This window comes from Gekko japonicus, unplaced genomic scaffold (assembly GCF_001447785.1).
Source record: "Gekko japonicus isolate JY-2015 unplaced genomic scaffold, Gekko_japonicus_V1.1 scaffold149, whole genome shotgun sequence".
Taxonomy (NCBI): domain Eukaryota; kingdom Metazoa; phylum Chordata; class Lepidosauria; order Squamata; family Gekkonidae; genus Gekko; species Gekko japonicus.
This window is the reverse complement of record NW_015172556.1, coordinates 856,569-870,434: the sequence shown is the minus strand read 5'-3', so window position 1 is coordinate 870,434 and position 13,866 is coordinate 856,569. Positions and strand designations below refer to the sequence as shown.

General features: G+C 40.7%; 1 protein-coding gene across 1 annotated transcript in view; it reads right to left on the bottom strand.

Annotated features, from left to right (window-relative positions):
* FAM120A (family with sequence similarity 120A) overlaps positions 1–13,866 on the bottom strand; it is a 70,583-nt gene that overhangs the window by 25,322 nt on the left and 31,395 nt on the right. Inside the window, exons 4-9 of the mRNA XM_015421200.1 lie at positions 11,902–12,030; positions 11,557–11,653; positions 9,596–9,693; positions 9,187–9,470; positions 6,770–6,857; positions 3,713–3,937 (exon numbers count right to left, since the gene is read on the bottom strand). Of these exons, the coding sequence (XP_015276686.1) occupies positions 3,713–3,937; positions 6,770–6,857; positions 9,187–9,470; positions 9,596–9,693; positions 11,557–11,653; positions 11,902–12,030 (921 nt within the window). The remainder of the gene's footprint in view (positions 1–3,712; positions 3,938–6,769; positions 6,858–9,186; positions 9,471–9,595; positions 9,694–11,556; positions 11,654–11,901; positions 12,031–13,866) is intronic.

Genomic DNA, 13,866 nt, shown 5'->3' with positions numbered 1-13,866 from the left:
CCAGGCTCCACTCCTCAAATATCCAGGAATTTCCCAACCTAGAGTTGGCAACCCTATCTCCTTCCCAGCCAATCATCAATCTACCATTATCTGCCCCTGATCTCTACCATCTGGAGAGCAGTTTTAACTCTGAGTGATCTTCAGCTATCATCTGGTGATTGGCAGCAATGGTTCCCCAGGACAGTACAGTCTTTGTCCACAGTGAAGACCAAAGCAGCTTACATCATTCTCCTCTCCCCCTTTTGATCTGCACAACCCTGTGAGATATATTAGGCTGAAAGTCTGTGACTGGTCCGAAATCACCCACTCAGCTTACACAGCAAGAACCTGGGTCTAGCAGACCCTGCTCTGAAGAGCTAACTGCTACGCCTAGGGTAGCCAACCTCCACATGGAGCCTGAAGATCGCCAGGTATCTGAACTCCAGACCTCCCCCCCCCCCCGAGAAAACAACTGCTTTGGAGGGTCGGCTCTATGGCATCCTATTCAGCTGAGGCCTCTTCCCTCCCCAAACTCTGGCTTCCTTAGACACCACCAACAGAATATCCAGAAATTTCCCAACCTGGAGCTGGCAACCCTAGTCAGGACTGGCCCCAATGAGTTCTCCACAAAGGTCTGAAAAGGGCTTCCTTCTTTTGCCTTTTTACTGACAGACCCAAACTTGATTGCCTAGCAACAGCCACTGAGGTAAAAGCTAGTCCCACAGCAGCCAAGCATGAGAAGTGTTTTCATCAGGAGAGACAGCCGTTTTGATAGTTTATTCTGTGAGGGAAGAATGTCCAGGCTGGCAGTGGCCGGGGTAGAGGAGCGGATCCAGCACCCAGCCAATGGCACGCGAGTACTCTTGAGTGGGGGTTGATGGGCCAATGGCTGATGGAGCACACTGCACAACCAATGGGAGAGCTGGAAATGGCCAATACATAAGGTAATTATATATATATATACACGTGCACACACACACACAATATCAATTTTGTATTAGAATGTTCATTGGTTTTGGGGGGTTCTCATGTACTTTCAAACTATCTGCCCGTCTCTTGGAGGCTAACCAATAGTCAATGGAAATGGGCCCTCTATGCCCTTACTACAGCTAAAAGACTCATATTAACAACATTGGAAAGATAAAAGCCCAATGTACTGAAGATCTGAGATCAACATTTGAACACATGGCATACAGATGACAACTGCATATGGACTTATTTTTTAGATGTTTGGAAACTGTTTACAGAAACTTGTGTAGTTTTGCCACCACTATTGTTATAATTTTGTCTTATTGTTTTTTGGGGGGAACTTTTTGTAAAAAATCTTAGTAGTTAGATTTTATGTTCTTTCCCCCCTTCTGCTTTTTTTTTTTTTTTTTTTTGAAAGAAATGAAAGAAAAAGCAGGGTCGCATTCCCTCTGTTGCAGATCATCCACCAGGGCAACCAAGGCTGTTTCCATTCCAAAACCAAGCCTTCAACTTGGTTCCCTGAAGTTGCCCAACCATCACTTGCTCAAACGAATAATGTATTACCTTACTTTGACAGTTTATCAGCATACAGAAATAAATCTGTGCTGCTGACCATAAAGAGATGGTCTCTGCATGTAAGGGGCTGGAGAAGCAATAGGGCATAAAAGAAGTATATATGGTGCCTGAAACAGCCCACTGGGTGATCAGAGAATTAGAACGCAGGGCTAAATGTCTCATGAATAAGAACAAGTAGATAAGAGCTGGTGGGTATTTTTAAAATGCTTTCCAAATACAAGACTTATTGTACATGAAACACTGGAAGAAATCATCCAAAGTTTTGAGATGAAGTACCATTGATATAATGATGACACGCAGCTCTATTGTTTCCCTCCCCCCCTTTTATTTACTCCAGATGTAGAGGGGATGCTCTGAAGAGGTGTCTGGAATCTGTAATGAGATGAATGTAGGGTGATAAATTGAAACTAAAGCTAAACGAAAACAGATACAGCTGGTGGATAGTTTGCTGGATCATGAAGGTGGTGTTCCCTAGAGGGCACTCCTGCTTATTTATCAGGTTTGCAGTCTATGCAGGATGTTAGATTCTACATTCCTAATTCATGCACAAGCAGCATCCTTGTCTAAGGGTGCCTTTTACTACTGTGTGACCCCCGTGCTCCCAGACCCTACTACCCTTCACCACTGCTGTTGTATAGGTTCAGGGCTGCACATAGGTCAGGCAGTCACAGTTGCCTCTTTTAAATATATACAAAGCCCTGAACCTTTTACACATTGGATCCCCTCTCTCAGAGACACTACCAGACAGAGAAGCCCAGTCCCCTTTATTAATCATCCCTCACACAGACACTTCAGGGGCTGGTACTCAAATGTTGCTTCAGTTGCTTTTTCTGTGACCATACACGTACAGTCCACAGGGTTAAACACACAAGGAACTAACATTGGAGCAATTGTGATAGACGATTACAAAGTTTCTCCACCCTTAAACTTCTGAACCACAGTTCTATTCAGTCATTCAGGATTCTTTGTGACAAGCTGAATTCCTCCCAGCCACCATCAGGCTGTTATTCTGCTACTTGCTGATTTAAAGATTCCAGGCAGTTTCTTCCTCTCACCAAACTAGTGACCTTAATTGTCAGCCCCTCAACAACATTCCATCAGTTCCCACTGGTCACTCTTAGGGAGAGGTGGAACTTAACCTGCCTATCACAGCTTGTTAAAAGATCCTCTTAAATAAAGATGATCTTTGGCACTGTTACCCATGCTTCAGCAATGACTCCCATTTTTTAAAAGGAAAAAAAATGTCCACAACACCCATGCTGTTAACTGAGACTCACTACAATAAGCAATCAAAGAGTTTCACACTTGCTTCCACTTTATTTCTGGGAAATTTAGAGTTCTGGTGCTGACTTTTCAAAGCCATATTTATTTAAGGGCTACAGTATTTGAAGGACCATGTTATCCCATATGAAGCTTCTGGGTGTTTATTTACAAAGAATTGTTAGGCACATAGAGGGACAAATCCTGCTGAGGGAAAATCAGCATGATTTCTGCAAAGGGAAGTCCTGCCTCACCAAACTTTTGGAGTTCTTGGAGAAAGCGAAGAAGCATGTAGACAAAGGTGACCAAGGAGACATTATATACCTGGGCTTTCAAGAAGCGTTTGACAAGCTACCTCACCAAAGACTCCTGAGTAAATTTAGCAGTCATGGGATAAGAGGACAAAATCCCTTATGGATTAAAAACTGCTTAAATGACAGGAAACAAAGAGTAGGAATCAATGGACAGTTCTCACAATGGAGCAGCGAGGCCCCACAGGGATTGGTATTGGGGCCAGTACTGTTTAATTTATTTATAAATGATCTGGAACTAGGGCTGAGTAGTGTAGTGGTCAAGTATGCAGATGACACCAAATTATTCAGGATGGTGAAAACCAAGGCTGACTGTGAAGAGCTCCAAAAGGACCTCCAGAAACTGGGTGACTGTGTGGCAAATGAAGTTCAATGGACGGAGTTGAAGTACACAATTCCAAGAATAAATCAGCAATGGAGACTCAGTCACCTGAACGAAGTCATGGTTTGGTTCATGACAACTGAATGCAATCAAAAGATACTAGGCTGAAAGTGTTCCTCACCTTTAACATACTAGGGACTTGGCTATAATGGAATTCAAACAATGATGCAGAATTTCAGATTAATCTGTGCTTTTAGAAACCTTGTTTTCTAATATCCAAATCTAGAATTCTTACCTTAGTAAGAATATGAAAGATGTAAGGATACATTAACCCCTTCTTATGTCTGTGTTCTGCCACTCTTAATACTTCAGGTGCTACAGGAGGTAATGGAGGAGTGGTAATATCCATATGGTTTCTGGTGGGCATTGACAGCAGACATGGGATTTGTGCACTACTAGATTGGTTCCCTTTAACTTCAGCTGCCTGGTTTCCTGAAGAAACAGTAGAGGAACCTTCTGCCTGTAACACAGAAAAAACATCTATATCATATGTAGGAAATTATCTCTCAATTTTTTTACACATGTATTGTTTATAAATTTCATGCACCCGTGTCAATTTTAGAACAATTACTATAAACACATAAAAACAGAAGGAAAAAAAAGTACCAAGAACAAAATTCCCTCTGAAACCTATTCTAAATCCCACACTTGACTATAATGCAGAGCAGAAGCAATATCCAGTTCTTGGAAACTTTTAGTTTCACAATAGGGCAGGAGCATAACCAAATAACTTTAGCAACTGATACCAAGTTAACAAACTGAAAGCAAATGTAAATAGTTACTGAGCATAATATTAATATGGGGTTCAACAAGTTGTCCAACTTCCACCTTAAAGGCAACTTGTTATTCTTCTTTGCTTGCAAAAGATAATTGCTGAGAACACCTGAAGTAATATGCAGTTCTTGTGTAATATTACATATGCTTTTCTTGTATTACGTTACATATGCTAAAAATATTGCCTTCAATGCACGAATAACAGTTTGGTGAAGGCTTACAACTGTCAAAAGACATTTCCCAAGAAGTCCAGCTGACACAAATGGCAGGTGCTAAACAAAGGGCCTCCTATCATCCAGATTCCCATTAAAAATTTCTCTCGTCTGTACTTTTTTTCTTGAAAGACCAGCTAAAGAATACTGCATGTAATAAAGACATTTTTACAATGATTAACTCGTTTAGTCACATTGCGTTGCTTATGATGTCTATATATAACTTTTCCATAAGCTTATGAAGTCTGCCCAAGTTAAGTCTTCTCATGGTTAATCACTGGGGTGTGAACAAACTTTGCAAAAGCAACAATAGGCACAACAGTAAGGTGTGGACAGCAGAAATCTGGCTTTGTTTAATTAGTAAAGTGACAGCATATTATTTAACTATATAAAAAAACCCTCACTCACCTGAGTAAGCCAGTGACCTCCCTTTAAAAAATATTACTATCTTCTGGCAGCAATAAGAATTCTTACTCTCAACCTTCAGCCTAATAACTACATGATGTTCTCCTAATGATCACTCCAGATTCCCTACCTGCACATAACACAGTCCTTCTACATTGTGGAACAAGTCATTCTTGAGGCCTAGTAATTTCCTGAACTCTGTTCTCCATTAGTCCATTGTAAAAATCACTCTGTTCTGATGGATCTTTCTAATTTGTACTATTTTCAGTGACTAATACTACTGGGGGCAATTAAAGGCAGCTTCAGTAAGCAAACCAAAGGAACAGGAGCCACAGATTCCACTCCAGGCTCTTTGGATACTACATGGAAGGAAGGATACCTAAATTTCATTATATACAAGTTGTTTCTTGAAGCTAGAAAATGTTCTGTTTACCAGAATTCTATTAACATTACCCACTAATCACATTATTGTGGTTAGTCTTCTCATGCTTTAATTAGCATTATTTTAATTAAAATTAATTTTTGATTAAATGCCCAATCCTAAGCAGCAATACACAGGAAAATATTTGTGATAGTCATATTAACATTTGAATACAAAACTGTTAATAGCACTATCTAGCACATTTTTATGTTACATCCTTCAGTTAGATTGAAATAGCCATAAAATAAAACACCTGAAAAAAACCTCTTAGGTAGTGATAAAACACTGCTATACTTCGTTCAAGACTTGCATGGAAGTCCAGGAACTGAACAGTTCTAGTTTGGGCACTGGTGTGTCCTTCCGCAGATCTATCTTCAACAAACCTTTCTTCTACCACCCATTACTACTCCCGTTTGCATTTTCTATTCCTATAAGTGGGTTCTCTTAAAGTGGTATCTCATGACTGGGCTATACCACTTCAGACTGAAAATTATATGACTGAACACTCTTCCATATAAAAACTCTCATCCACAAAGTGAGCTATCCCCAGAAAATATCTTACTTTACTGCTGAAAGCTAGCTTTCTAAATGCAGGAAATGTCTTTGTACTAAAGTTTTACATGATAAAGCCAAATTGCCAGGGAACCAAACAAATCAGGAACCCCCTGAGTGAACCTTTCCACCTCCAGCACCTCTAATTCTCCCCCAGGACCCCAAGAACAAAGAAATCTGAGAGCCAGTGCTCAAGCCTTGATCAGGCTAAGGAGTACACGTCTGACAGCTCAAGGCATACTGCACTCCAATTTCATGTAGGAGAAGAGCACTCCTCTCTAGATCTTTGGCTACAGGAAGTGGTAGGGTCATCAGGCTCCCCAACAAGAACCATCAATTTTACTCTAGCTCATGCTAATCCTGAACAGCTCCCTGCTACCCAGCTAATACACCAAGTGTCTGTTCCAGACCAGCCTGATTTTGGCTGTCCACTAAATAAGAAGCCCTTTCGTGGAGTTGGAGAAAAAGGAGGAGACACTTCTCCCAGCAGTAAAGACTGCAGTACCCCAGGGACCCCCAGAAAAAGACAAGAAGCCTGTCAAAGAAAATCTTTCATACACTTTAACAGCTTTAAACTTGGTTTGTTCTTGCAATTAGTGCTATACATCATGAGTCTTATGTATTTCCCAACTCCTAAAGTATTAAAAATTACTGATAAACATCAACATTTAAGCCTATACGGAACAGCATTTAGGTAAACTGGTGTATTTCTACTAAAGGTAAAAGGTAAAGGTTTCCCTTGCTCGAAAACCAGTCGAATCCGACTCTAGGGTTCGGTGCTCATCTCCATTTCCAAGCCGAAGAGCCACCGCTGTGCACAAGGTAGTTAAACTCCATTGGCAGTTCTGCAATTAGTTTATTAGCAGTTACATCACACATTCCATGCTATTTGTTACCCAGTAACAGATTACAGTAATAAGAACACTACCTTTGTTTGGTCTCCTGGATCCCCGCGTGCTTGATTTTCTGACTGGGTTCCTGTTTTTTCCCAATTCAATTTGTTCCCGCCAACATGACTAAAGAAAGAACACCACATGATTTTATTGCTATGATTATCCAAAGATGATGAAAAATAGTTATCAATTCACAACCACCCTCTTTTACACGAGTTTACACCTCAAACTATACTACTTTAATATTAAATAGTCATACCCACACCCAAAGGTCATGTAATCTGGGCTTGTCACTCTGTCACTTGTGGAAAGTGTTATCTCTTCTGGTGACTGAACAGTGACATTTTACAAAAGGTTTGCACAGTCATTTATTAATTAAAAGGGTAACATGTGCAAGTATGGGCAAATTATGCTTATAAGCCAATAACTTGTGTGGCCTTAAAAGCCACAGAAAATTAGTGCAAGAAGGACCTGAGGGAGGAATATTTGGGACCAGGCTCCGCAGCAGCCACTAGGCAACTTTGTTGTTGTTGTTCAGTTGCACAGTTGTGTCCGACTCTTCACAACCCCATGGACCACATCACGCCAGGCCCTCCTGTCATTCCGCCATCCTCTGGAGTTCATTCAATTTCATGTTCGTTGCATTGGTAACACTGTCTAACCATCTCATCCTTTGTTGTCCCCTTCTTCTGTTACCTTCAATCTTTCCTAGCATTAGGGTCATCTCCAGTGAGTGCTGCCTTCTCATTTGGTGGCCAAAGTATCTGAGCTTCAGCTTCAGTATCTGTCCTTCCAGGGAACAGTCAGTGTTGATTTCCTTTAGGATTTACTGATTTGATCTCTTTGCAGTCCAAGGGACTCTCAAGAGTCTTCTACAGTACCATACCAAGTAATTTGATCAACTAGATGACTTAATGCCACACAACTTGCCTGGGATCAGCAGCAGCCTCTGCACAATTTGCATGACATGGCCAGGCCCAGCAGAAACCACCACACAACCACTGCAACCAACTTTTGAAACTGGGCCTAACCTTTCCCAGGAAGAAGCTGCCAAAAGGAGGGGGAAAGGGAAGCTGAGAGCCAGTGTGGTGTTGTGGTTAAAGCGTCAGGTCAAAATGAGGGAGACCTAGGTTGAAAAACCTCTCCTTTGCCATGGAAGCTTGGTGGATGACTTTGGACCAATTGCTCTGTCAGCCTAATCTACTGGGTAGGGTTCTTGTGAGGATAAAATGGAGGAGAGGAGACTGATAGGAGCTGCTTTGGGCCCCCATGGGGATGAGTTTCCCCCCCACAAACTAAGATTCTAAACCTGGATTAAACTCTGGATTAAAATTAGCCTGTGGAAGGAAACAAATTCTAGTCTTCGTAACACAAAAGCAAGAACACAGCAGCAAGAGGCATTAAAAAAGGCAACAAGCCAGGCTCAATACTGGTTAAAAGTGCCACATTAATTCAGTCTCAGTAAACACACTTTCCCCAAGTAAGGAAGGGGGGGGGAATTAAACAGGGCTACCGCCTCTTCCTATTTCATAAACATTAGCATTTCAAAACATAAGCTTATTTGGGTGCAAAATGCTACATAAATTGTCAAATTTGCTATGGCAAACTTTTAAAAAATTATCTTTTGACTAACTCCATAAAGGTTCTTAAGTAATAGCATAACTAAAGGTACATTAAAATAAAGGAACTATTTAAGACAAAAATGCACCCTTACTAATAGTTTCAATTTATGAACTTCTGTGTCAGCAACCTCAATGTCATAGGCTGCACAGTTTGACAGAGCAACTTGATATACTAACAAGAAGTCCTTCTAAAATAGAAAAGTTTCAATACTATTCTATATTATACTTTAAATTTTATCCAGAAGTAAAGTAGATGGCATTTTAAGCTTGTTTAAAGTCATACATTTAAAGTCAAGTTTCATCTATCTTTGCCTCCTAAAAAGTAAAAAAGAGCATTGCCCTAAAATAGGAATGCTGCAACACCCTCTTTAGTTTGACTACTGAAAGTAAGAGCAAGGGCATGTATGTTTTCCACCCATGCCCATGACACTCATAGCATCATCCTCTCCAACCATCCCACACAATACACAGCGTTCCCTCTAAGCTGTGTTAGCGTGAGCTAGCTCACAGTTTCTAGCCCTCTGGCTCACACTTTTTGTCTTCGCTCAGGAAGGATGGCTACAGAGCAAACTACTTTAATGCCAGTAAACTCACAAAGTAGAATTTTTGCTCACAAGACTCCACAGCTTAGAGGGAGCAACATGCCCTATGACTCCACAATAATATAAACAAATGCACTCCACCTGCAGGTATTCATTAAACAAATTAAGCAGCAGTGAATAGGAATTGAACAAGGGAACAAGCAGCAGCAGCAGACATGTAAAGCGGAATAGTTCTCTGTGACAATATCAACTTTTTCAAGCCCTTTTACAAGCTCCTTTTGTACTTACTTCACAGCACCTCCACTGCCTTCATCATTGTCTGAGGAGGAGGATGTAGACGAGGCAGGGAAGTATGCTGAATCAACATGATTGGGGCTCCCACTTTGAGCTGGGTTTATTGGAGAGGATCGTTCATATAATGGTGTATGCTTTCCTTCATGAGGAATGTTACTGTAGTTGTTCTGCTCAGAAAGATTTTTTCCACTTGTGTCCAAGGTGATGGCTGGTTCTGAGAGGCTGTAGGGGTATGGACCTGGACCTTGCGCACTACCTTGACTAGACATGTGCTGGGACTAAAAGGGGGAAAAAATGATAAATTATGCTATCTTTACTCAACTGCTTCCAAATTGTTTATGCCCTGACAAGCACAACTAATAATTCTAACAAAGGGGAAGAAGGGAAAGCAGAGTGTACTTACCGCATGTTTTGCTTGCAGAGGGGTCTGTGGAATGTTAAGCATCTGAGAAGAGACATACGGTGGCACTATACCTGGCATTCCAAACTGATTTGGTCTAGCTGTTAACAGAATGTGCAAACAACCATTTTAAATTCGTGTAGGTGTGTGCGCGCGCACCGGTATATCCTATAATCTTGTTTTATTATGCATGGTCTGGAGAAACATGCCATTATAGATAACCAATACTACCAAAAAAAAGACAACTATAGGCATAAATATCTCATGTCATTATTTTTTTTAGACTCTGACCTCATTACCTAAAAGCACAGTTTATTTGTTCTAGTTCAATTTTCTTTAATTACTATGCACATCATTTTAGTTTCACTTCTCTTTCTCTCAAGCACACATTGTTTATTTCCTTTTTGTCTACTTCTCCCCCCCCCCAGTTCCTTTCCATATTCTGCTCATATTAGTCACTGCCATCATTTTAGCATTCATTATTTACCTTCCAGTCCTCAACAGATTAGAAAGTATAGTAGTCCAACATCATCTTTGGACTCAGATATAAAGTTTGCTCAGCTCCTAAAGACTCATACTCATACACAATAGCAAAAGTGGAAACATGAAAATTAGGATGCTTAATCTTGCTTAACTAGGACATTACCTTAGCAATAAAGAACCCACACCCCCTCTGTTATTGGTAACACACCCTCCGATGGTCAGAAGACAGATTTTTAAAACTAAAGATTATTCAACTGCATAGAGATACCTTTGACATGGCACACAAGATCAAACGCTACATTACATCCATTACTACCTGTTTTCAATTAGCCTGATGAATACCAGCTAATTAAGATTTATTCAGAAAAGGGAGAACAGATTGCTCCTAGTGTGTCACCCCAATCCACATGGCAAAGAGAACTCAGTTCCTGCTACAAATCAAATATATGTCCTTTGACAGAACAGTTTATCTCAGAGTAAGCAGACTTTTGTGGAGCTCATCTGGAATAAGCAGGGAAGTCTTTTCAGCACTTACCATCTCATGCAAACAATCCCCAATCACATAGATTTCTACTGCAAACTGAACCTATGAAGCTGCCTTGTACTGCATCACACACCACTGGTTCATCAAAGTCAGTATGGTCTACTTAGGCTGGCAGCAGCTCTCCAGGGTCTTAGGCCTCAGGTCACACAGCCTACAACCTGATCCTTTTAAGAGGAGATGCAGGGGGTTGAACTTGGAACTTCCACATGATTACATGTGTGTCATTTCCCCATATGTGGTTGCTAAAAACCTCACTCTAAATGTATAAGGCACATACATATGGAACAGGACGGAGGCTGAATTGCACACCCCCACCCACCCACGGAAAGGTCTCAAGTAGACAGTGAGTCAACATTCAACACAGTGATTCTCTACCAAGAATAACTGCAGCATTTTAGAGTAGCCCGACAAATACCTACCACACACTACAGGTGCACCCCACTACCTCATAATTAAGGATATTAAAATACATTTAACATGTCATATAATCAGTATGGTACCATTACTACTATGGTACTATTACCAGTATCCCACTTCCTCCCAGCCCAGTATGCATCTTTCAACTAATGAGTTACTAAGGCTTTGGTCAACCATGATTCCAGATATCAAACGATCTGCAGATATGCCTGAAACAGTGAAATGACAACGTGTGTTGTCACGAGAATAAGGCAGCCGAATATTAGCCTGTGACAAGTTTCAGTAGCAAGGGGCAGGCAACTGCTAGAACAGCACCAGCAATAAGTACCTACTAAGTGACCAAGCTTTATTGCTGTAATGGACACTACTCAGGAATAGTTCAACCTGTTGGGCACAAATGCTTTTGAGAGAACTATAATCTCTAATAAAAAGTAATGGAATAGAAAGACAGACACTGTTTCAAACTACGATTTCTCTCTGTTTTCCCAATGATTGTTGCAATTAAAGTTTCAGCACTTACCTAGGTAGTGTGTTGGATGAAATGGCATAGGCTTATTTGTTGCTGAATAATATGCAACTGCTCTCTTAAATCGTTTAACCTTGTCATCTGTTCGTGACTAAAACAAGGTTAAGAGTCTTTATTAAAATTATGCACACAATAGACACCCCTATCATTTATACAGATGCACTCAATATTATATAAATGTGTAACCAAAGCAAAAAACTAAAATACATGTTTGACAGAAAGGGCATACCATGACATAACAGTAGGAATATCCTTAAAGCACTTTCAAACATTCAGACAATAGTCCACGTGCAGTTTTAAGGAGATGTATACAGCCATACAATTTTCCTTCCTCTTTACCTGTGAATGTTGGAAAACATCTTTAGCTATGGCATCCAAATCAGAGGTGTCCTGAATATTGCGGACATAGTCAGCTACAGCTTTGATCACTACATCACAAGGCGGTAAAACTAACTGGTGTGCTCGTACCTAGAAACACAAATACATGTTAAAAATTCCCCAGGCCACAAAAGCTTCCTACGGTAGTTTACTTTTATAACTAACTGACCTGAATTAAACTCCAGTATAATATGCTAACAAGGAAATCTATTAATCCAGAACAGATTTAACAGTTTGTGTGTTTGGGATTCACTTTTCTGGAGCTATCAAGTTTCTTAATTTTTTCTTTTTTAAAAAAGCGTTAAAAATACAAATTGTTGCCATACTTCTGATTTTGCAGATGCCAAGAGCCTACATTTAGCCATGCAGCAGTCCCTTTAGTAATTTATTAATCTAGGAATACAATTGCAGCCACTCAAGCACTCCCATTAAGGATATAGAAGCATAATCAAGTGGAAGCCACATTTTAAAAAACATAATGTGCGCTGCCTTTGTGAGAGGTGGTAATACCATTCTGAGCTTAAACAAATTAGCTATTCATCTGAAAGAAGTGTGGAGGACTAATTTGGGAGTTTGCAGGCTGGTTAAAGAGTACTTTAAAAAACGATTGGACTTTGGAAAAAAACATGATTTTATGCAAACAAAGATGTGAAAGTCCAAATTTCTCTTAAAATTCCACCATCTCCCTCTGTTAGACATGTAAAATTTAAGATAAGACTTTTCTCAGGGCTTTTTTTGTAGAAAAAGCCCAGCAGGAACTCATTAGCATAACAGGCCACACCCAACAGCAGACACTCATTAGCATATTAGGCCACACCCTCGACAGCACCGCACATTAGCATATTAGGCCGCACCCCCATGTTACCAGAAGTGTGGTCATCCAGCCACACACCGTTTTTGCTTCTTATTCTGTTTACCTTGTTGTCAAAACCCAGGGCTTTTTTGTAGCAGAAACTCCTTTGCATGTTAGGCCACACACCCCTAATGTAGCCAATTCTAATGAGTTTCTGCTGTTGGGTGTGGCCTATTATGCTAATGAGTTCTTGCTGGGTGTGGCCAACTCAGGAGCCAGCCGGAACTCCGTTCCTGTGCGTTCCTGCCCAAAAATAGCCCTGATTCTTATACCAGAGTGAATTATGGGAGAAATTTCTGATTAAGCTGTGCAAGTCACACAATGCCATATAACCTATTTTGTGAATGTGCGCGTATTGCTGGATTTGGGGGACTATCAAGTCACTCCAGGCACTAGAATCTATAGGAAGTCACTGTGTATTTCACTAGGGTTATCCACTAAACTTATAAAGTTGATGCTGCTCTGCTATTGTACATTTTCCAACCTCCTGCACTTGGTAATGTTTTCCATTCCAAATTAAGAGTATTTACATCCTACAGAAAGCAAATGTCCCTGCTGTTTGGTTGATAAAGTAGGAAGCCACTATTTTGCCGAGTTACAATTAACCCTGGCTTTTGGAAAGTTCTGGACAGTTACAGCCTGGTTCTTTACATGTTAACTCACAAGTAAATCCCATTTTGTTCAACGAACTAACTTCTAAATAAGTCTCCAAAGGAGTTCAATTAAGAGATTTTACTTTGTATCCTTGCATGCATTATTAGAAGTGTTTGTGGTTAGGAAAGAGATGTTTCTAAGAAGACATCATTTAGGAATCCATATAAGCTGCATGAACGAAGGTTTTGAATTATCTATATATTTAATAGCCAACTTGCCCCCGGAGTGCGGATCGCTAGATCAGCGCTCCGGGGGCAGCTGGGGGGCCGGGGGAGGTTTGTGCACACGTAGGTTAGTCCCCACGTGTGCACAAAAATAAAAAAAGTTAAAAAAAATTTCGGGGGGATGTTTAAATCCCCCCGAAAGTGCAAGAGCGTCTCCTGCGCGTGCGCAGGAGACGCTCTGCTAACGCCAACGCC